General features: G+C 41.4%; 2 protein-coding genes across 2 annotated transcripts; both read right to left on the bottom strand.

Moving 5' to 3' along the window:
• Positions 1-1,952: 1,952 nt before the first annotated feature.
• On the bottom strand, positions 1,953-4,157 carry CABS01_11849 (uncharacterized protein; the record flags this gene model as incomplete). The annotated part of the gene is made up of 7 exons (XM_060545203.1): positions 1,953-2,762; positions 2,818-2,928; positions 2,986-3,175; positions 3,233-3,876; positions 3,930-3,939; positions 4,019-4,031; positions 4,103-4,157. The coding sequence occupies 7 exons, from the start codon at positions 4,155-4,157 to the stop codon at positions 1,953-1,955; spliced, it is 1,833 nt and encodes a 610-aa protein (XP_060397068.1).
• Positions 4,158-14,326: 10,169 nt separating this feature from the next.
• Positions 14,327-19,231, bottom strand: CABS01_11848 (major facilitator superfamily transporter; the record flags this gene model as incomplete). The annotated part of the gene is made up of 8 exons (XM_060545202.1): positions 14,327-14,842; positions 14,901-15,110; positions 15,168-15,266; positions 15,353-16,053; positions 16,255-16,446; positions 17,526-18,203; positions 18,264-18,512; positions 18,589-19,231. The coding sequence occupies 8 exons, from the start codon at positions 19,229-19,231 to the stop codon at positions 14,327-14,329; spliced, it is 3,288 nt and encodes a 1,095-aa protein (XP_060397067.1).
• Between the last annotated feature and the right edge of the window lie 5,172 nt (positions 19,232-24,403).

Raw genomic sequence — 24,403 nt, 5'->3', positions numbered from 1 at the left:
GATGGAAGCAAGAGGACATTGGAGCCGAGCCAACCACGGAGCAGTCCACACAGTCCCAGATTTCATCGAATCATCGTCCTGCAAACCCGCTCGCTGGAAGTAGGCCACGCAACTGAGAGAAGCGCCACACAATTCCTGCCCTTCTTCACTCTTCAACCACGAGCAAATCTTCTGCCCAGTAGACATCCGGAGAGATCGTGCTTCTCCTTAGACATGCAGGATCCCCATACTCCCAGTCTTTCTGACTTCCAAGTTGCGCCACGTGCTATGGCGCAGGGAGGAGTGCAATACTAACCCTCTATCCTGGATCGAACACCCCTCACTCGTTAGGAGAACAGGACATCCAGTTTCCCCGCCCGCTGGTCTCGCACAGTTGGAGAAATAACACCAACGGCCGGGATCCGGCAGCCATGTGGGGTGGTGCAGAAGCAAACGCACGTCTAGGCCGCCCGTCTACCAGGCATTCACACAACATGAAGTCCACATAGTCAGCACAAGTCAGTAGGCCAGAGCCCTCCCACCTGCTCGCAAATCGAGCCCGAGTTTGCATCCATCACATGACGCCCCAAATGCGTGTCCAGCCTCAGGTCAAGCTCTGGGAGGTTAGACCGGCGCGGCTGGTTGGCTTGGGTACTTCTGTTCGCATGCACTGGTGTCACCGACTGTTGTGCCGTCTAATGCTGAGCTGAGATATGACAAAAACGAACGGCCGGTGTGCGCGGCGTGCGACGACTTCCCGAGGATCATTTGCTCTTCATAGGACGCGGAGCAAACGAACCCATCAGGTCGGATTGACAGTTGATCCTCAATCCCAAAAGCATCTCTGCGACCCATGACACTGTCCGCACATCTGGGCGTTAATTCAATCTTAGACACCGCGTAAGCGCTCAGCCCTACCCAGAGAGTCTGCATCGATTGCAATTTAAACCCAAGAAGCGAGGAAGGGTGAGCGAGAGATGTGACTTGACCGTCTTCCCTCATCTCTCTTCCCCTCACCCTTTACTCCAAAAGGGTAGAACCCTCACAGTCACGCTACTCGGTTTCGAAAACGAAAACTCGCAGGCTAAATACCGCTTCCGGTATTTGCACCGCGTTCTAAGGTTACAACGCGTAGCCAGCACGCATGGCTTCATGTGATGGAGGGTGCGCCAAAATCAAACGAAAGGACGTCTGCGCCTCTAAAGGGCTTGCAGGCCCAGATCGGTAAACACTCGCAGATGCAGATATCTCGCCCCAGTCTGCCGCAACGTCTCGGCGTTGGAAGCAAACAGCAGCTGGCTACCTAAGGTGACACCATACCTACCTTTACAATTTTTAGGCTCAGGCGCCTGCGTTGTTACTGTAGCTGTTAAGTAGCTTCGCTCGCCTCTGTGCCGCCCCCGGTCCCCTAGATCTGCGGAGGGGCAATCAGGCTGAAAAGAACCCTGTACCAAGGTCGAAATGTACCCTGCGGCTCCCTGTTCTCCAACGTTGGTTGGCGGACAATCATGAAAGTGGTGTTTGGCATTGGTCGAGCCACGTCGACTCACCTGAAGGAGTTGCTGGTCCTGTGGACGAGCGGATGCAATCATGAGCTGCATTAGCTTGCTCGACGATGTGGATGTTGGGCTCCGCCAGAAACGCTAGTGCAGAGCGCTGATGAACAGTCCATGATGCGAAATTTACTCGTTTTTGTTCTGCGGGTGCAACCGAGTCTAAGTCAGAAGAAACGATCGTGGTATGTTCAACTGCTAATGTGACTCCTTTTGTTGGCTGGTCGTATTCCTTTGGCCCGGTGTTCAACCCCATTTATCAAAACATATGTTGCCTTCTTGAACGACCGTCTTGCCGCGAAGCTATCAAAACAAGGGCCCCGGAAAAGGTCATGAACTGGGGTCTCCCCAGACTTGTCCGTCTCCGTCTCCGTCCCCAAATCACCGGGCCGACTTTCGTACGAATGAAGTCACTTCCATTCAGCCAAACACAAGGCCAAACTTCATGCTTGCCGCAACTTGCCTCCACAAGTCTGGACAGGCCTCAGAACCCACTTGCTCTTTGCCGTATGCTCGCATGTCTATCCTTCTCCACACGTCCATGACAACAGCCCACGGCTTTTCCGTGTCGACCACACCTTTCTTGCTGCCAAAGGCAGTGAACGCCTGACGCACCAAGCCTCGGTCCCTGCTGCATATGGCATGACGAGCAGAGAAGAAGAGCGGCCACAGCATGGAAAGTCCTGCTCCTCCATGAGACACTGACGCCGCACAGTGCCACAAAGCGGCCTGACTGTGTTTCTGTACGAGGCGATGTGATGAAGGGTACTCCGAAACGTTGCTGTAAAGAAAGGCCAGGGCGCTCTGTCTGTATGCGAGTGCCGTGCTTGTGATCCACCGGATGTTGGCAAGCTCGACTTCTGATGCGGTTTCGGGGCCGTCGACGATACGGTTAACCAGGGAAAAGCCTGGTGGCAGTGTCGGACCCCACGACTCCAGGGCCTTCTCTATTGCCTTGTATGCCGTTTGGTATTCGGTACGCAGGACGGCGAACTTAGATGTTTGTCCCATCGCTGTGGCGGCTTGAAGCTCGCATTTCATCGCCATGAGCTCTGCGAGACGGTGCAGAGTGGGCCAAAGATCATCGGCCATTCCCAATACTGGATCGATTCCACCAGGGATGATGAATTGTGGCGGTGTACTTGGCGAGTAGGCTCGACTTGAGGGAGCTGCGAAGACAGGAGACGTGCCGTTCGTCAAGGCATTGAGTACATCAAAGTAGCGAAACACCTGTCCCATGTCAAAGATCCCTTCAATCAGACTTCCGCAACGCTAGGTAGCTTACCTGGTCGAAGAACAACACACTCGCAGGCTTGGGGGATGGCATGGCACAAATGATGTGGCGGGCGCCTTGAAGATGATTATACACCACTTTGTCCGAGCTCCGCTGTAGAACCTACCCCACCAGTCAGTCGATGCGTCAAGTTCAATCCGCTGTCATGACTTCTCTTACCAGATCGTACTGAATGAGTAAGATGATCGTCGCCAGAGCTTCTTCGAACCCATCTCCATCCTCGATAATCGCAGACAGACCAGCCACGGCTCTTTCATGAAAACATACAGATCCCTCCGTCGTCTCAAGACCGCTATATTCACGATGTGCGCTGGCCAACGCGTAGATCGCACTTCGAACGGCGGAACTCCTATGCGAAAGGGGAAGTATATGTCGCCTGAAAGGGTTTGCGACACCATCTACAAACCCCATTGTCGGGAGCATGACCTTGGAGTAGTGGTCTAACAAGCCGGTATTCTCTGGTAAATCAAAGATGTTACGACCGGTCGGCGGGAGCAGGTCCAGCAAGGGCGGGGATGCAGTTGACCATGATTGCTCATTCCAAGATACGTCGAAACTGGCGCTGAAAAAGGAATCATCTGTTGGCTGCTGATAACTCTGGTCTAAAGTCGCAAGAGAGAGCGGGAGGTGGGCTCCAGCTGCTTTCTGACAACCCAGATCCCCCATCAACTCGAACCCGTCCTCAAAATGTTGTGAGTCATCATAGCCGAAATCATAGCTGCCTGTGTCGTCGAGGTCTTCGGATGATGCAAATGCCGAATTTATCGAAGTAGAATAACTGCTTTCTACGGCTGAAGTTGGGGACAAAGTTTCTTCTACACCTAGTTGTAAGACATCGGGTGGAGTGACAATATTCGTATCTGGGCTTGTCTGGAAATCCGTGTTGCCGCCCGTCGGGCTACTTGAGTCGTCTGACGCCATAGAGTCTTGAGTGTCAACTGGCCGGGTCGAAGTTCTTCTCTTCCTCTTCTTTATAGGCTCGTAGACACAGACTATACCGGCCTGCACACAACGAAGACATTGTGGACGTTCTTCTGAGCACTTTTTTCTCTAGAGAGGTATTGGTCAAAGATTCAGATCCAAGATGGGTCAAGATGACCAACCTTGTCACGGCTAGAAAGCGTGGTTAGCACCTTGATTACTCTTCACGATCACAACATTAGATGAAAGTGAAGCTCGGACATGAACTCACCAGTATTTGCACCCTGTCATAACAACGATGTCCATGTCAGAAATTCTGGATCCGAGGCTGTCGTGATAGAAGCATCGTACGAACCTGCTCTCGACCGAGTCTTGATCGGCCGTGGACGAATGGGTTGAGTGACGAGCATGATGCTAGTAGAGCGAAAGCTCTGCGGAAGGTTTCAAGGGACAATCTTGAATACAGCAAGACGGAGGCTAAATAACCTTCCTGTCACACTGAAGTTGTATCGAATGCCGGTAATAGGTCGCAGCAGAAACTTGCAGCTTGAAAAGCAAGCGATAACAGACCATGGTAACAGAGCAGCAGAGGCGATGGTATTTCAGCGAGCCACACCATGAGCAGACATGGTTCCCCAATTTACCCCAGCTCCATGAGGGGAAAAGATGCGAGGAGCTACCAGGAGACTCTCGACAGATTTGGAGACGTGCCGCACGCCCATGACCAACGGCAAAATGCCGAATAATACCGGGTTCACGCACCCACCACCAGCGCTACGACCGGGACCCTGGAGTGACCCCAGAAAACGTTGCGACCTAGAGGACTAGACTGTGCAGCCAGCAAATTAACCGGCCATTCTTCCAACATCCTGGTGATCGGTCCAATTTGAACGAGTGAATTTTATGGAGTTCGATGAGCGTTTGTGGGGGGAAGGTGGGAGCGGTTGGTTGTGAGGAGCCCCAGCGCACTTCGCGACATCTGACATGCAAGGGTCGAAACACACCATCCCGGGCCCCCTTCGCCAGTCACGATGCGGCAGGTGGCTTCTTCGTCACTCCCATCATCCGATCGACCGTTGATTTTCATATGTACCTCGAGATATTTTGATGATCTTGGCTTTGCCACCGGACCCAAGCGCGTCGAGGTTGGGTGGAGTACCAATGGGGTAACGGGGCGAGCCTTCAGAATGCAGCATCGATGGCCGATAGATAATAGGAGTCTGTATGCGTTCTCACACAGCTTCGAAGCGAGACATCCAACAAATTGCTAGCAACTGGACAAAGGAGTAACCCGATAGTATTGAACTCGTCATATTCAAGAATTGGAGACTCTGGATAGTGTTGCCCCTACCCTGGACTGATGTGATTTTTTTTTGGTCATCTCGGCGTGGCTGATGAGTTGGCGATGAAGGCGGAGAATGGCTTGACACAGTGCTCAGGAGCGGCATATCACGTTCTTGATTGGCTCCCGGATTTAGTATGGTGTAGATGGATCTCAACCAACCTAAGCCAAGTCTCGGCTAAACCTACTACCAAATATGCTGAGCCACAGAGGCTCACGCATCGAGTTCAAAAGCCGTTTGGGATATTCACTTGCTTACTACCTTAGGCAACAATCTAACTTGAAGTATAAGGGAATGACAAACGTTGAGTGCAAAAAGCAATAGAACCCTGAATTGGCACTGTAGTTTTGTGCAAAGAAAAGGTGAGCTACGAAACAGGTTTGTCGGGACTTGTCTCGCGAATGATTAAAGCCTTAAACAAATTCGATGAGGTGGCCTTCACAAGAAAAACAAACTAAACTTTCCGAAAGAAAACCTAGTTTCATTTGCCAGTCTTCCCTAGCTTTGACTCAAAGGCGGCTCAATTGCCATCCAGGAGATTGAGGCCTATCAAGGGACAGTCAATGCTACACGTGAAGAAGAAACATCACAAAGTCAACTAATTCGAGGGCAGTCGGTACCTCCCAACTAAGGTAGTTATCTCTATTCAATAGCAAGTTGAGTGAGATGACAAGCCCATTGAATGTCGAGTCTCATATAGAAGATGGTGACATCATGACAAGAGACAAACGAGCGGATTCACGCAACACAATGATATCCCGGGTGTTCCCAACTGGGTCTAGATTGAACACAGAGTTGCGAGAATTCAAAGTGTTCTACTTCTATATGACTTTTGCCTGGCCCTATGATAGGCATCGCAATCATTTTGTCCCGTATCCTATGCACTGTTCGCGAGGCATGTCTGGGAAGCTCTTGCAGAGGCTGTAACCCTACCCAGGTGAAAGGCGTCGCTACTCAAGCTTTGTAAATCGTGCGTCTTGGAGGATATATTGCAAAATCATTGCACTATTCAATAGAGCATTGTGGTATGTGCAAAAAGGTTCAACCTGGACGTTGAAGTCATGAGAAAGGTGTGATACTGATGAAACAAGGTGATTGTCGATTGCAGCCGCGTTTGAATGAATCACATCAGGTACCTACGCTATGAATTGCTTTCGTTTCACCTGAACCTTTGATATGAGAACCCAGCAGATAGTTCAGGAGGTAGGAAACATGTGCGACAGACGCAAGCTGCAGTACACGGAACCCGGGGTGTAAATTTTGGCTGCAAACCCTGCTGTTACTGTTGCGAGTATATAAAGAGATAAGTATAAGAGAAGCAGATCAAGACGGCAAGCTTTGTTCATCAGTGAAACATTGCACCAAGCATGATTCTCTTCAGATCAAGAGGCAATACCAAACCTCTTAATTTCAACGCATATTCATTATGAAGTGTTGATATGTATCGTGCATGTATGGCCCGAGAGCACCTCAGGAAACATGGTGATACGCACTTTCGACTAGAACTACTTTGACTTGGGAGTTAAATCTCGTCACAATATGGTATGAGAATGTCCGATGATCCAATCTAAAAGTCCTTGGCCCGTCACTCCAATTATTTCTAGCAAGAATCTGGGTGCTCAGAATGGGCTTTGAGAAGACTTGAAGAGTCTAAGATATTCTATTAAGACGCCTAAGTAAGTTAGATGCCGATGAAAACGCTCAAACTCAAATGTCTAAAGATGCTTGCTAAGTGCATGTGATATAAGAAATGTCGGTACTGGTGAGCCAAGTACCTTTATCTCAATAAGACTAGATATCAGGCCTCGCCGGTTAGGCCTCGTCGGTTAAGAGATAGCTCAGGGGGTATAAAGAGGGGAACTAAGTAACAAAGGAGTAGTTTAAGTATATATAGAGCGCTAATAGTATATTTTAAAAAAAGGGTAGATTTTAATAATTTATTTTTTAGACCCTAATAATAGTTAACCCTTATAAACTTCTTTTTTATGTTATATACTTATTAATAATTTAAAATCTTTATTTATAAAGGGGACTAAGTTAGAAACTTAAAATATTAATAAGAATAAGACGTAATAAAAGAGCGTAATTAGTATTATAATAATAATAAAAAATAACTCTTTTTTATTAAACCTCCTAGAGTCGCCTCCTTTTTAATAAATAATATAAAAATAAAGCGTAATAAAATAAATAATATAATAATAATAAAAAAGAACCGTATTACTAAGAATATTAATAAATTTTAAATAAAATAACGAACCTCTTACCCTTACTCGCTAATACCTAAACTAAATAATAAATAATAAGTTAGTAAAACTATAAAAATAAGAATAATAATTAAAAAAAAAAAATTTATTATAACGTATAAAAAGCGCTTATATAAAAAACGAGTAGATTTAAAATACTTATAGAGCTCTTTAAATAGCCCGGCCCTTATACTAAAAGTTATAGTTTTAATTATAATAGTTTTAAATATTAGCTTTAATATAAATAAGAATATAAACCCCCGGACTAAAAATAATTTAATAAATAAAGCTATATTTAAAGCGCTACTTAAGTAATAATAAAATAATAAGTTCGTACTACCTAAGCCCTTATTTACTAGCTCCTTTTTAACTTAAATAAGTACTATAAATAGAATATTTATATTTAAACCGCTATCCCTCTCTAACTTATTATATATTAATAAATTAATGCGGGATTTATAAAGCTTCTTTTTTAATTATTATTATTATTTCGATTTATAGGTTTAATAAATAAAAATAGACTATAATAAAGTAGCGTATATAATTAGCTACTTAAGTAGTAGTATAAAAACCTCTTAAATATATTATATTTTTAACTAAAAAAGGACCCCCGGGTTTATAATAAACTAAGTTATATAAAAAAAATTAAAAACCTTTTTTTAAAATAACTTATCTAATCCCGCTAGCTAAAGAATAATAATAAATATATAACTAAATAGCGCCTTATAAAGCTAAAAAAAAAAAGTTAATAAGTTCGTTAATTATATTAATAAGCTCGAGATAGAACTAGAATATATCTTAATAAAGAAATAGAGGATCTTTATATTAATAAATAAGCTACGGCCCGAACTATATTTCGTAATAATATCGTAAATAGAACTCTTATAAACTTATTTATAATTAATATTATTAATAAAATATATTAAATAATCCTTGCTATTAATAAAGAGCTTATAAACGCCCTTTAAATAATATTTTAATATAAACTTAAACGAGCTAATAAAAAAATACTAGGGTATTAATAAATTAAATATATAAAAAATACGCTGTAACTTGCTTAATAAAGATACTACGTATTATAATTATAAAAAAACTAACCATATTATAAAGGATTACTTATAATTATAAAAGTAGTATTAATAATACTATAATTATAATAAAACTAAGTACCTTATTAATAACTACCTAAACGTTATATACTATAAATATAACTAAAAAGGGTATAAGGCTACTAGTTATTAATTAAACCTTACTCTAGCTAAATAGTATAGATTAGTAATAAGCTTAAATATTATCTTAATAAAGAGAGTAGTTAATAATTAATAAGGGCGGCGCTTAAATATCCCAACTTATATATACCTAAACTACGTATAAAAAAAGCTAAGCGCCCTTATTAATTTAGGAATAAAAAAGAACGTAATTAGTATCGGGCTATTTAATAACTTTAATACTAATCTACGAATTTACCTATTATTATAGCTAATAAACGTTAAAAATAAATAAATAGAAATACTAAAAAGCTACTACTTATAGCTTTAAATTATTAATAATAACTACGTAATAAAAACATAGCTATATCGCTTTGTAATAGCTAATATTACGGTACTTATACTTATCCTTAGTTTCTCTTAACTAGAGAATATCGACTTATTAATTAGCTAAAAATAAAAAAAGTAGTAGTATCTAATTTATAAATAATATATCCGCTTAAATACCCTAAAAAAGGGGCTACTAAACAACTTAGTTTTAATAATACTCGCGCATATCGTAATTAACCTAGTTATAAATAATAATATAATACTAATAAGTATAGCTAAAAACTAAAAACTACGTTACTAAAACTTTAATAACTTATTTTTTTAAAAAAAGGCTATCTTGTTACTAAATAAAGCATTATATAACTACTATATCAAACTAAATAACGCGGTACTTATTCCCTAAGGACTTATTTACTTATTATTAAACTATAAACTTAAGATCCTACGTAACTATTTAATAAAAATAGAGGCTAGGGGCTAAATACGCCCCTCTATAAGCCTAGTAAAAATACCTATCCTCTTTATACTTAAAAAAAGAGGAGAGTTATAACTTTATATTAATTATAAAGTAATTAATAAAATTATATAGAAAAATAGAACGCTGCTACTACTAATTAAAAAAATACTAAATAAACTATTTAATACCTCTATTTTTATAAAACTAAACCTTAAAAACGCGTATTACTATATATATATAACTAAAAGTAATAAATAAAAAACGGCTTTTTGTACTAAATATAAGTAATTTAAGTACTTAATTATACCTTTTAAGCTAACTAACGTACCCGTAACTTTCTAGGTATATATTAATAACGTTCTAAGTAGCCTAGTTAATACCGTCTATATTATATACCTAAATAATATCCTAATATATAATAACGACTACGTAGTATATAAAAAGCACGTATATAGCGTACTATAAAAATTATAGTAATAGAACTTATATCTAAATAGTAATAAATATAAGTTCTATATATCGTATATAGGATTCCTAAAGTATATTATATTTAATAAAAATATAAAAATAAAACCCGCACGTACTAAAGCTATAATAAATTAGTTACTTTTAAAAAGTATTAAAAATATATAAACGTTCCTTAAATTTACGGGGTTTTATTATAAATTTATTAATACCTATACTAAAATAATAGTACCTCTAATAAACTTATTAAAAAAAGTAAAACTAAGATAATTAGAGCTATAAATACTAGTTATAAAGTTATTTAAAAAGCTATTAATAGTATTTATTAACGCGCTAATACTATAATATTTCGACCTTACCCTACTTATATAGTTATAAATAAACGCTTCGGCTCGAGCTATTAGCTTAGTAATTACGTAATTATTTAAGGGTAATTAATACTTAATTACTTATAAGTTAAGGAAATTAATAAATATAGAGAGCTATTACGGTATAAAAAACGCGGAGCTACTAACTATTATAAATATACTAAAGAACTAGTAATACTACTTTACTTATAACTAAAATTAAGTTATAGTATTTATAAATTATTTTAATTTATAGTTCTTAAATATAAAAAAAAAAATTAAATAAAAAATAGCTATGCTAGCTAAATAAACTCGTAGCGTTTAATATCGAGATTAAGTTTAAGTTAAGTATAAAAAACTTAGTAAATAAACTATTATAAAAACCTAATTATAGTAAAAATAGTAATAATAATAAAATAAAAGAGCTATTATTAAAAATAAAAAAAGACTTTTATAATACTAAAAATATATAAGAGCCCCTTAGAGTTATAATAATAAAATATACGAGGACGAGCTATAAGAGCGGTTTTTAAATAGAAAGGATAATAAGTATTTTAGAAATAAAACTAATAATAATATAAAAAAATAAGTAAAAGAGGTTAGGAGCTCTAGTTTAAAAAAACTCTAAGGAGTATTTTAAGAAGTATAACGGGGCTATAAGCTTAGAGTATTAAAATTATAGTACAGTACTTAAAAAGCTATTTAAGCTTATTATTAAAATTATAAATTATAAATTACTCGTTTTATAAAACTTTAATATAATAAAAATACTTAAAATAGTATTTAGTAAAGAGGGGTTATTAATAATAAGTTAATTACGGGCTGTTTAATAAAAAAACGCTTTTATAAAAAATAGGTAATAAACTAAAAAGAATTAATAGCCTTATTTAGTTAGAAAATAATAATAATAGAGCTAAGTATACGACTCTAAAGGGCTATTATATTATAATAGCCGTACTTATATATTATTATATAAGGGGCTAAAGAGGGAGGTTATTAAAATATATTATAATACGCTTATAATAAGATATTATAATATAAAGCGAATAATAATATTACTAAAATACTATTATTATTAAGATAGAGTAAGTAAGGATATAAAAAGTTATATTAATACTTATATAATATATTAATAAATAAAGCCTTATTATTATAAGCTATATAACTTACTATGCCCCCTATTTACCTTAATTAGGCTATAATAAAAAATATTACTAAATTTTATTATAAGCTTATTTATATCGATTACGCTAATTAAAAAGCGCCTTTATAATATAATACTTATTATAATAAACCGATTTATAAAATATAGCGTCTATATTATTACGAGGACGACCTTTATAACCTAGGGATTCGTAAACCTCTTATTTATAAAAATCTTTACTAAGTTTAGAATATTTAAAAAGATCGTCTTTAATAGGGAGTCGTTATTTATAAATAAGTTTTAAACTTATTTTTATTATTTTTTAATAATAAAGAGGTATCTTAGTACTACGTTCTATTTATAAATAGATAGTTAAATAGAATAATAGAACTAATATTTAGAGTAGTACTTTTACTACTTCTATACTTAAAACTAATTAGATTAAGTATAGCGTCTTTACTTAATTAAGTTTATATATAATAACGCTTAGTACTTAGTAATTTATAAAACGCTTATTAAGGCCCTACTTAGGTTCTTATTTACGTACTCTATATTAATCTTAATAAGGACTTAAAATAGTATATAAAATATTTTAACTAAGGAGCATACGGCCTAATTATAAGCTAATTAAAAAGCTTTACGACCCCTTATATAAAAAACACGCGAGATATATAAATAATAAACTAATAAAACTAAAATAAATATATTATATAAAGTAAGTAACTAAGTACTATTATTAAAAAAAAATATTAAAAAGTAGCGTCCTAGCTAGAAATTAGTTAATAAGTATTTAGGCCTATTTAAAATTAAATTAATAATTAGAACGGCGGGGGTTACTTACTAACTAAATATACTAATATAATATAAAATATATAATATATTTTATATATCCCTACTTAAGCTATATTAATACTATAAAAAAGCCCCTTAGAAGCCCTTATTTATTAAGGATATAAATAGGGAGCTACTTTATAAAATAAAAAATATTATATAATATAAAAGACTAAAAAAGAGGTAATAATACTTAATTTAATAAAAAAGATATAATAATAATAAAAATACGTAAGAGCTAGCTAAGTATATTAAAAACGTAATATTAATTAGTATATATAAAAAACGAGTTTTAATTAAATAGCGCGCCTTAGTTTTTAAAAAGCTTAATAATATAATAAACTAGTTATTAATAATAAAAAAAAGAGGGCTATATAGCTATAACTAAGTAGTATAAACGTACTAATTACTAACCGTTTTCTTAATTTTTATAATATATAAAAAGACTACCCTTATTTATAAAAGAACTACTTTTATATATAAAAAAGCCGCCCTAGTTATTATCCTAGGGGTTATTATAAAAAAAATAATCTCTTTATTATTAGCGAATTTATAAATAATTAGCTACGAATACGGAGTATAAGCGGGGCGATTATATATTAATTAAAATATTATTAAAGTAGTATATTTTATTACGAATAGTACGAAATAATATAATTATAATATCGTTACGGGACGTAGATATAGTATAAGAGGAGCTTATAACTACTTTATTATTATTATTATTAATAACGGGGGTTAAGTAGGCTTTTTTATTAGCGCGCTTAAGCGCCCTCTATATATTACTAATAGTAATTTAATAAGTTTACTAAAACTATAAAATAATATTAATAACCTAAATAATAATAATAATAAAGTAATAATAGAGTAATAAACCTCTAAATTATAAACGTTACTATTAAAAATAAGTATAATACTCTAAAAAGTTCGTATTATAAATTCCGCAAACTTAGGGACCTAAAATACTATTAATATAATATTTAAAAAAAATAACGGAGCAGTAATAATACTAAGTACTTACTATATTTTTATAAAAATAGTTCTGCGTAGTATACTTAATATAACGTATACTAAATCCTAAAAAAGTATTAAATAAAAGAGCGAACTAAGGGCTATAAATTACTAACCTAGCTAATTATAATACTTAGCTTTTAAATCGAGCGCTTTATATATAATATAAGCGGGATAAGAGAGCGAGCGTACTTAACTAACCCCGATTTTCTTAACGTTCGCCTTTTTTTTTTTTAATAAAAGTTTATAATAATTAGTATAAGTAGTATATAAATAGTAATATATATATAAAGTTAGGGTAAGTAAAGGGGATATTAAGCTTCTTAAGTAGACTATTATTACTACTATTACTAAGTATACCCGTAGTATTAATAACTATTTTATTATTAATAATAATAATACCGTAATTAGGGGCTATAATTATACTAAAATAAGTTAATAATAACTATAAAACGACTCTAAAAAAAGACTTACTTAGGTATAGAGAGTATATAAAAATAAGGATCTAAGAAATATTTATTAATTATAATATCTATATAATAAAAGAATAGTATAGATATTAATAAAAATAAAAGACTATATATAAAAAAAATAACTATAAAAAAAAAAAAAGAATTCGGAATTATAATAACTTAAAAAGGGGTTAATATTAATAAATAAAAATAGGGCGACGACTACCTAAGTATTAGTAATTATAAAAACGGCTTATAAATAAGAGTAACCTAGGTATAAAATTATAAAACTATTATCTAGAATAAAGGGTCTATACTCGGGCTAACGGGTGCTACTTATACTTACTCTCGTATTATATATTTAAGGACTTTTTAAGTAAGGGATTAATATAACGTATACGAACTATAAGCGGGCTTTAGGATAAAGCCTAGGGGAGGGAGTACCTTATTAAGCCTTACTAATTAGGCCTTATTAATTAAGGGATAGTTTAGGGAGTATAAAGAGGGGGACTAAATAATAAAGGAATAGCTTAGGTATATATAAAGTACTAATAATATACCTTAAGAGAAGGGTAGATTTTAGTAATTTATCTTTTAGACCCTAATAGTAGTTAGCCCTTATAAGCTTCTTCCCTGCGTTATATACCTATTAACACTAGAAGAGACTAATGTCTATCAGAACAAAGATTAAGCTGAAGGTACAGGTAGTATGCTTCTAATCTATTATCGGCTCATAGAGATCAAAAGTCTATTCGGCGTTAGGAACTGAGGCCGGCGCCGTGACACCTTCTTCGTCTCTCTTAGTGATTCCCTCCTTCTTCTTGTCTCGCTTGTACAAGAAGGCCACCGTAGCGGTGATCAGTGCTTGGGCACCGAAAGCAACAGTCGAGAAAATGAAGCCCTTCTTGAATTTGGGCGAATCAACTTGAGGGTACGTCAGGATCGGAACCCAGGCATTAAAGGCATAGCCCAGCGAGTTCATGATTCCTATGACAATTGCACGCTCCTCGGCATCGGCGCCGCAAATCTCGTTCGTCCAGCTCATGCTGAGTGGTCCGTACGGTACGGAAGCGCGCTGGAGAAGGAACGCAAACCACTTCAACCCGTCTGGTACATTCCAGATGGCGAGGATCAAGGCAGCGAAACCACCGAGGAAGGTGGATATCGACATGACGCTGGCACGATGGCGGATCGCGTCGGAGAGGATGGCGAATGACACCGTAAGGACCAGTTGAATAGCTGAAGCCGCCGTTGGAATGATATTCTGATACCTATGTTAGCTACGTGATACCATAGACCACCCATGAGCAAAGTCAACTTACAATCTTCTCCACAGACTCGCCCTTGGATTTGAGCCAGAGGGAGAAGGGATTCACACTGCTGGAAGGCCCAATATTGATGAAGATGATGTACAGAATGGTCAGAAAGTAGACGTGCCAGCGACCAAAGATTCGCTTGAACGCAGAACGGCCCAATTTGGTTCGCGGAGCACGTCCGACACTCTCCATCCGCCTGCGGGCAAGTTCACGGTCCTAGGTGATTGTTAATAACTGCGGTCCCTCAAAATTAGTGAAGTTGGTTTCACTCACATTCTCAGTCAAGTAGAATGCTCGTGTATTCTCCGGGAGATCAGGCAGGAAAAAGTATCCAGCAATGCAAATTGGCAGACTGATGATTCCATCCATGATCTGTAAGTCGGAGGCCGAGTCAGCACGCGGTTTCGCAGGAGTCGTCTCCACCAAAGCACGCCATATGGGATCGAGGGGGTGCTTACAAATAGCCACTTCCAACCTGCTAAGCCATGGACGCCGTTGAGTCCCTTATAGACGCCAGCTTGCAAATAGCCCGAGAACATGCTCGCCGCAGCCGAAGAGGCGTGGAAGATGCAGGCTCGCTTGCCGAGCTCGGAGGGCTTATACCAGGAGCCCAGGATTGTGTGAGCGGCCGGATAAAAGATTGACTCTGCCAAACCCACGAAGAAGCGGATTGCAATGACGTGGTTTGAGGTCTTTGCTGCCGCCAGACAGAACGTCAGAACTGTCCAGAGAAGCTCACAGGAAGGCACCCAGATGGACGGGCGGACTTTTGTGAGAACGATCTGCGAGGGGATCTGGCCCACGACGTAGCCGACGGTCCACGCTGTGTCGATGAGATTGATCTCGTTCCCGTTCATTGCGAGATCTTCCTTCATGCCGCTGACGAAAGCATTGCTGATGTTCGTCTGGTCGAGGTTTTTGATAAAGTAGCCGAAGCTCAGCATCGTTATCAAGAAGACATCGAGCTTCTGGATGAATACGCGCTCCTCCTGCGACCGACCCGGTTCGTAGTCCCAGATATAAGACCACCATGGCGCTTTCTTCTTCTGGAGTACTGCAGAGTTTTGTCCGTCTGAAGAAAACTCGTCCACCGTTACTCCCTTGGGAGACGCGGACGCGTATTCCTGCTCTGACCCCATGCCGAGCAGAGGTGAGAGCTCTAGTGAATCCGTAGGGTTAGTCACTTACAACGGAAAGACAGAGAGCAGCTCAACAGATGGTGGATTGAACAGCCGCAACTTTCAAAACCACAACGTCTTCTAATTTTGGGGGATCCCGTACCTGATTTATGTATCTCGCTTCCTGATAAACTGGCCATCGCGCTACGCTAAGGGAGGTTTCAAGTTGGCCACAATCTCACGGATACTGGAGAACTGCCCAGATAACACTCTGGGAGTCGTGTGGGTTACAACGGGGTCCGATGCTTGATGATGTGCTGCGAAGCGCTGATGATTCGCTACCCCTTGGCGTGGGGTGTGTCGCCATCGCGGGGTCCAGTGTCGTGATTCGGCCGTCGCTGCCTCAAAAGCGCCCTCAACGCCGTCCATCTTCTCTGTGCAAGGTGTCTTAGCATCGGAGTCTTGCCGACTAGACTCTTCTTATTGCCAGGGAGACAATGTAGGTGTCAATCTCATTACTTACTTTATTCGATCCCGCGGAGCACTACTGCCGATACGGAACATTATTCCCGGCAGTTAGCTACTAGTGACGGATGGCTCCGTTGGACATTGTCGCATTGCAATTTCGTTATAAAGAAGAGCGAGATGAATCGGAATAGTATACTGAAGCCTATCTCTCGCACTTATGGCGCATCCTTTCGGAAGACCGATCGGCACCGGTGGACGTTTGACGGGCCGGACGCCGGTCCTGTCCCACAAGGGCCGGGCCTCCGGATTTTGTGTGCCCCATAATTGACTCCCGGTCTTGGGGACGATGCATGCGCCATGCCCTCAGTGCCCCTCCCGGATACGGTACCGGCCCGTCGGGTCGTTACGTAGTCGAGGAGTTCCGAGCCCGCTCGTCGGGATTAGCACCCCAGAAGGCTTGAGAAGTGATTCTACATCGCGCTGTATATCTACGGTTTCGGGATCATGCATAGACCGGCTGAAGTGAAGTAAAATATGTAACTATCAGATCTATGCGTGTTCAATTGAACAAGAAGAAGAAAAGGCCAAAAGGGGAAAAAGAAGAAAAAAGACACAAAAAGGCATTGTTCCAACCTTGACGATAAGTGACGTCCTCAGAGAAATATGTGAATAATAAAATCAATGTGGATTAGAGGGGAACAAGAAGGGCGTTATATGTTCGACTGGGTATGGATGAAGGATAGACCAAGGCTTCATGGGGAGCCGTAATGTACTAGGTAGCTACTTTGCCACTTAGATGCAAAGAAAGGCTATGAATATGCAAGCCAACCATGCCAAGCATTTCTCATTCGTTCTGCCCTCGATACTGATATGTACGCAGTATTAGCGAGTCTGTCCTGCAATTCTTTGAACTTGGCCGTAGGAGCCCCTTTGTCAAAAAGTAAGTCTAGCTCAAGATACGACAGCTTCTTTGTCTCAGGTAGTCGAAAATAGCACCAAATAAGACACAAGAGAGCCGTGATCGCGTAAACCAGACAAGATTTACCAGCCAGGTTCCAAGCGGTTGGGTTCAGAAGCTGTGGCGCAATAACGTTGTTGATGATGGTGAAGATATTGTAGACTACCCTCGCCAGGGCAACGGTCTTGACTCTTAGACGTGTTGATGGAATTTCTGCCACGATAACATAACAAGCTGGACCGATGGTCATGTTGTAAGTAAAGGTCATCAAAATGATAAGAGAGCCGAGGGCCCAATTCATTGAAGGATGGCCGCCCAGAACAATCGATAGGATACCACCAATGGTAAGGATGATGACTGCCGCTATCAACCCAGCAAGGTAAAGCCTACGCCGGCCAATCAGTGATAGCAACATCCAGGATATCATACCACCAACGATGCCGAGACCATACATTCCTGTGGCGAGACTGAATGATTTGGAGGATTCGAAGCCAGCTTGTTCCAGAAAATAAGGAGCATATCCAGTCAGGGTGGCGCCGCACAAGGCTTGACAGGACCACGTCATGCAGCAAACTTCAGTCCTGCGTCGGTTCGAACCTTTGAACAAATCAAAGAAGCTCGCGCCACCATAGCCCAATTTTTTCTCTGTCGCATTAACATGCTGCATAACAGCGAGCGTATCGTCGATATTGAGGTTCTTGCCGCTTGTGAGTCTTTGCAGTGACTGTCGTGCTTCTGAGAGTCTTTCGTGTCGGACTAGCCACCCTGGTCACGAGTAGTCAATAAATAGCCAAACTTGTTTAAACCTATTTGGATGTCTCTTACAAGGACTTTCCGGGGCAAAGTAAACGACAAAGAGCAATGGAAGCGCCCAAGCCCATTGTAGCGCAAATGGTAACCGGTATGACCATTGGGACGTGTTGTCGATGAGTGATCTCAGAATGCCAGTGCCCAGTAGCTGGCCAATGAGCCAACACATATTCACATTGCTGAGAACGACGGCTCGTACAGCTGAAGGCACAATCTCAGCAGCGTAAGTCGCCCCCAAGGTCTGGATGACTCCCCATGATAGGCCTGATGTTGGAGTTGTAAGCTGAAAGATCAAAGCATGTCTGAGTAACCAAGAAATACACCCAAGACGCTTACTCACCACAAAGGGCTTGGGAAGAAAGTAGTACAGCGATGTTCTGGGCAAAGAAAGCTGGGGAAATGGCTAGGCACAACCATCCAAGAGCAATCATCATCATTTTGCGATACCCGATAGCATAAGTGATGTACCCATGGGCAAGGAGCCCAATGATCTCGCAAGTTACTGCAGCATTCTGAATTCCCATCTGCCACAATGGCGAGATCTCATAGTCTTTGTCCTGTATGGAGTTGGCGCCCGGCAGTCTTGGTTCGCCATATTTGCGTCTGAACGAAGGAAACGCAATGAATCCGGAAATAAGCGACTTATCGTAGGCCTCCATTACGACTGTCAGAAACAGGAGCAGTGACCAGATGATGGCTTTGGGAAAGTGACGGAAACTTCCGAATAGACTTATGTCCTTCTCGGCGGCGAGACCACGATGGATGCGCGCACCCGTGCCGTCCGAACTTGTTGAAGCACGAGGAAGCCATAGCACACTATTGATTGTGTTATTGTGAACATTTGATCTTTGACGTTCGAGTTCCTCTCCGTCCAAGGGGTTCGTGTCCGCGATAGATGGTTCTTGGTGCGAGGCAGTTGCCTTGGGGGTTATGGATATCAGAACGACCTCATCTTTGCTGGTATTGTCAACTGAACCAAACATGTTGACAAAGTTCCAAAGCGCCTGGGATAGTAAAACAAAGTTGGTTGGAAAGTGAGCATTGGATGTTGCATCTTCGATCGTGCTGTCGGTCAGATAAGATTTTGTATGGAACCACAGCTCGTGTTCATGGCTCCACTTAAGCTGGTGAAAGTTGGGTTTCGGGCTTCATCCTAGGCTATCCGACCATTTCCCCAGACTATCCCCTGATCTTCCCCAGGGGCAAGTCTCTTTGGTTGATTCCTAGCCTCTGTCGTGGTAAGTTTGCGCTAACTTAGTACAAGCTAACCCACCGACACGGCTCAGCGCATACCGCGCCGTGTACGCCAAGTTTCCTTCGCGATTTTCAGCGGAGCTTGGCAAATACAGTAATTGGTTAAATGGATTCTACAGCCACTCCGTAGAACAATCATTGCTTATGATTCCCTGTCAGGCTATGCAGACGGTCGAATCAGAAGGCCGTACCTTGCTCTCCTGCCTTGGATACATGTATCTTCACCGGTACCCTAATGAGGGCGACTTGAACTTTAGTTCTGTAGCGCTGACAGGATTCGGAGGATGGTCTTGAAAGCAGAGCTTTGATACAGGGATCTTGTACTAGCCAAAGGCCATCAATATCGGTAAGAAACAACCTGGATCGATGCCAAAGAAATCATGGGAATGGACCTCCCTGATACTTGCAGTTGGGATATTCGGCGCCACCTGTTTGAGAATCTTAGCTCGAGTCGATAGCCATGCTTCCCTTCGGCCTTTTTCTCGTATAAGCGATTTCACTAGTCACATATGGAGCTTGTCACGCCTGGGATAATGGACCTTATAGGGTCAAGGCCTGCAGCCACGCTGAGCTATCGATGCATCCCCCTTTCCGTGGAAACCATCCTGAGCTGAATCTATGTGTTCCGTTCAGCCAAATCCCAGCAACGCCACAAACGCCCATACCTCGTGTCAAGAAGAACAAGCATTCAATGTCTGCTTACCATATCAAAATGTAAGTCTGAAAGGGGTCGCTAATTTCTTATGCCCTTCAACTTTTTAATGATAGTAGCGATTATGATAAGCCCTTCTGCCTATCTTTGGTTTGCTCTTAGTTAACGGCAATGCCTACAACGCAGAGAGTTTCATAAAGAAGAACAAGCATCCGCACATGATAGTTCACGGTCTCCTCACGTAACTCGACGTATGGCACTGCCATAACTTTCCCTTTTATGACCTCTCTTTTGGTGGGAAACCTAGCGTCGACACTCGACCAATGATGTCGAGTTCTCGACTTGTCCCTGGTCCCTTTTCATTGAAAACATGACAGGATGTCAAGCGCTCGAATGCAAAGGCCAGAGTCTACGCCTGTCACTTGAGCTAGTGCGTGGTCTTACCACATCCCGTTTAGTCAACTACTGCGTGCTCTCTTAGCTCAAATTATAACTCGGTGTCAACGAATCATTCTGGAACAGAAGTGTCACGCCCAATTAGGTACCTGGGCTAGCTTTGGCTCTCTGGGGATGGTGTAGAGAGATGGAACCACTTTGACGTAGGTATTGCTTGAGTCAGCCCCACCTACTTCCGCGAACTTGGTTTTCGGGAGAGATAGGCGGAAAGCCCTATGGGAACTAGGGATCCGGCTTTGCTTCAAGCAACCGTGTTTCTAACGGCTGGCGCAAATTTCAACATCCTTTAAGTGTGGTGGCCTGTACACAGTGAAGTCCAATCTTAATCATCCTGTGTGGGTCATGTCAAAAGGCTCGAAGTGTGCTGCGAATTAGTCCGTTTTTGTCAGTGTACTACATACATCCAATGGGAGCTTGAATGTTCAGGGTCGAAGCTGGAGACTACCACCACGACACAGCGCCGATTTTTCCAGCTACCCCGGCCATGCAGCGGATGCCTCAAGGACCAATTTTTCATTGTGCGATCCTTCGCCGGTCTTTGCCACTCAGTAGGCGTCTGAACCCAGGCCTGGCGAGCCGCGCTCACCATTATCGCTCAGCAAAACGCTATATAGAAAGCCGACGGCGTCGTGGTGAGCCTCTTCGGTAGAACGCATAGTGTCACGAATTATGATGGCACACAGCAATGGGCATACGGAGTGCGGTAAAGTAGTTTAACCCATCGAAGTGGAAATAGACAATAGAGAAAAGTCTATATACAGGATGTAAGTGATATATACGTGATACAGCACCTGACGGGCACTTTGTGGATTGCGATTCATATCCCTGTTATGTGACATATGCATAGCCTTAGCCAATCAGTCAACCTTAGCCTGCCTTACATTGGCTTCGGCTTGCTTTGCGCGTCGCTTTGCTTCTAAACTGTCCTATGCTTCCTAGGAGAGCAACCGCTAGTCGAAACCCCTTAAAACCTTCTCCTATATCTCTGACAATAGAGCCTCGAATTACTTAGAATCGGTAAATGGAATAGACTAAATTACTTTATACCGCGTCTTGTATCATAAATCCTTAGATAACATACGGCCAGTCTAATACTTATATTAGCAATGCAAACAAAAGAAGGGGCAAGGCTTACCCCAGGATAGCTCGAGCTAGATAATGGAGTTAAGTAGGATGCTACTGCGGACCCACTCCACTAGAGAACGAAAGGCACTCATGTTCAGCCCGGCCAGGCAGCGAGTGGTTGGGCGTTGCCATGAGAAGTAATGGTATAGAGAATGTTGCCTCTTGTGCATATCCTATGGTTTGCTTCCGAAATCATGTTGGGGAGATTGCTGGGCTTTTCTTATTTTTGCTGTCGCTTGATGCGCTCGGAAGCTGCGAACGACTACGCCTGAGGAGAGTCGGTGTGTTGCTTGTTAGTCCCCCAACGTTCGTCACCTTCAACGTTCGATATATTGCAGTTGTGTTATATTGCAGCTGTGTCATATTGCAGTTATGTTATATTGCAGTTGTGTTTTGCTGCTGCAAGTGTGTTCTGTTGCAGTTATGTTATGTCTCAGTCAAGGCTTGTCCCCACCCGTCACAACACGCATACCTAACAGAAACCTAAGACATATAACACACTATGCTAAAGGCACGAGGGAAACCGATGGCCGACGCGGATCTGTGCCTGACTTTCTGCAACCAGGCCTGCATTGGGACCCTCGAAACGCAGTACGACAAGTGCCTGAGCTAACAGGCGGGGCGATCCCAGGGTTCTTTCCGAGTATCAGCTTCTTCGCCTTCCGGAACACAAGCATTCTGCAGTAAATCCAAGGCCTGGTTCCCAGACACGTAGCGGTGCTGCTTCCTAGATAGCGTCCTATACTTCGCTTTCCGATACTAGCGGCAGGCCGATCTAGTTATTATACAATACGTTATCAATATCTTCGACATTCACCTCTAGCAGCGGGGGAAAGATATCTCCTTAAAGAGTACTACTTTCTTTTCGAAAGTTGCGGTAATATAAGACGTGTTAGGTCTTTCGAAATCAGGCGTAATAGTCGGGGCTAATACTATCTATTCTAGGCCCATTTTGCAATCTTCTAGAGTACCTTAACTAAAGGCACTCCGCCGCTACTTCCACTACTTTACGATATAATTCTTCAAGCGCTTTCTTTATAATGCGCCCTTTTCTATCACGTACCTCTCTATATACCACCCAGCTCTTCTCTACCTGTTGTTCGCTATAGTCCCGGCGAAGTCGTATCGTCCCAGCCAGGATGTCTGCGCACGACTCGTTCCAGCGGTTGAGAAGGCCCCAGCAGTTGCCCCTACGTATCGGTCAATCGCTGCCTTCCTTCTTGACCTTTGCAGTTGCGGCAGGCATCCTCGGATGGTCTAGGTAAAGTTTTCCTCATCTATAGCTTTCTACTTTCGTTTCCCCTCTCTCTACCGCTCGGCTACGACGAGGTATAAAGATGTCGCTATATGTAGATAGTTGGAGTTATGGTCGATATTATTCTCTACTTCGCAGCTGATCGTCCGGTTAACGAGGTCTATAGTGACGAGATAGAAGTCAATAATTGTCTAGTGATCTCCTTGCTTGTTTGTGACGGTTCTCGGCTGTAGTCGACTTGAAAGGTTCATAAAACTGAAAAAGCTAAGTTCCGAGGAAAATGCGACCCTCTATCAAAAAGCTAGTGGCGCAATCATTCTCGGGCAAAACTGCAAACGACGCATAATGGCAAAGATTTATGGCAACAGTCTAAGCCGAAATTTATGTTTATCTTATGATTCATCGGCGAGAAGAACTACTGCTAATGGGGTCGTCCTCTTGATCTACGCCTGCCACTACGCTATGTTCAACTACACGAAACGTGCATATTGACTGGGCCAAACACCATCCTCAATTTGTCACGATGTCAGCTTACCATCGTCGCAAAGTCATTTGAGAGTCCAGACTATCGGATATCAAGGCACAAGAACACTCGTGCCGCAATACCGCATGGTGCTAAGACCAGCCGCCGCCAAAATCAAACGGTACCATGTAGCCTTCCCGTGCTGTGAGATCCTAGCCTCCCAAAGTTCTTCGAAATAGAGGGCACCGACCCACCTCATTTCCAACATCTTACCTCTTCTTCATCTTCCCGAATAGCAGGTCATTGGTCCAGAGAGCTCAATGCGAGGAGTCCGAAGCTCGTAGGGATCTAACCGCTTTGGTAGGTCCCTACTCAGATCCCTGCCGGCATGGGCTCAGCCCTGTCCCATACGCAGGCTACAGCCATCTCACCTAAAAAGAGCGTCGTCTTCCCTCCACAGCCCAGCTCCGCCATTTTCAGGGCACCGCGCTACTGAAAAAAAAAACACCTGTGATTGCGACCTTGAACGTGGACCAGAAGCTCAGGCGTAAGCGGCATGTGGGTATGGGTCGGCCGCCTCTGCTGTGGGAACGGGACTTTGGTATACTCTAACCAACAGCTTTAGAGTCAGGACCAGGGTCATTGATGAGGGCTGCATTAAGCTATTCTGCTTTCTCGCTAGTGAGATGACGAAGTCCTGGGGCTAATTGTCTTTCGACGACCAAAGTCCCAAAAACATTGACATGGCTGAGATTTTCTTAGAGGTTGTTCGGGATGCCCTCACGCTCTGTAGCATCCGCGTTGCCGTGGCCCTTGCAAGAAAGTTGCCTGGAGGATCAGCATACACAAACGATGTAAGCTGCGTTTGACGCTTCCGGCGCGTGCCTGGTCAACTTCACCCGACGTATGATATATAAGTCGAGAATGTCGGGCTCTTGCCGAGACAAAAG

This window comes from Colletotrichum abscissum, assembly GCF_030869225.1.
Source record: "Colletotrichum abscissum strain IMI 504890 chromosome Unknown Scaffold_34.1, whole genome shotgun sequence".
NCBI lineage: Eukaryota > Fungi > Ascomycota > Sordariomycetes > Glomerellales > Glomerellaceae > Colletotrichum > Colletotrichum abscissum.
This window is presented reverse-complemented; position numbering and strand designations above follow the sequence as displayed.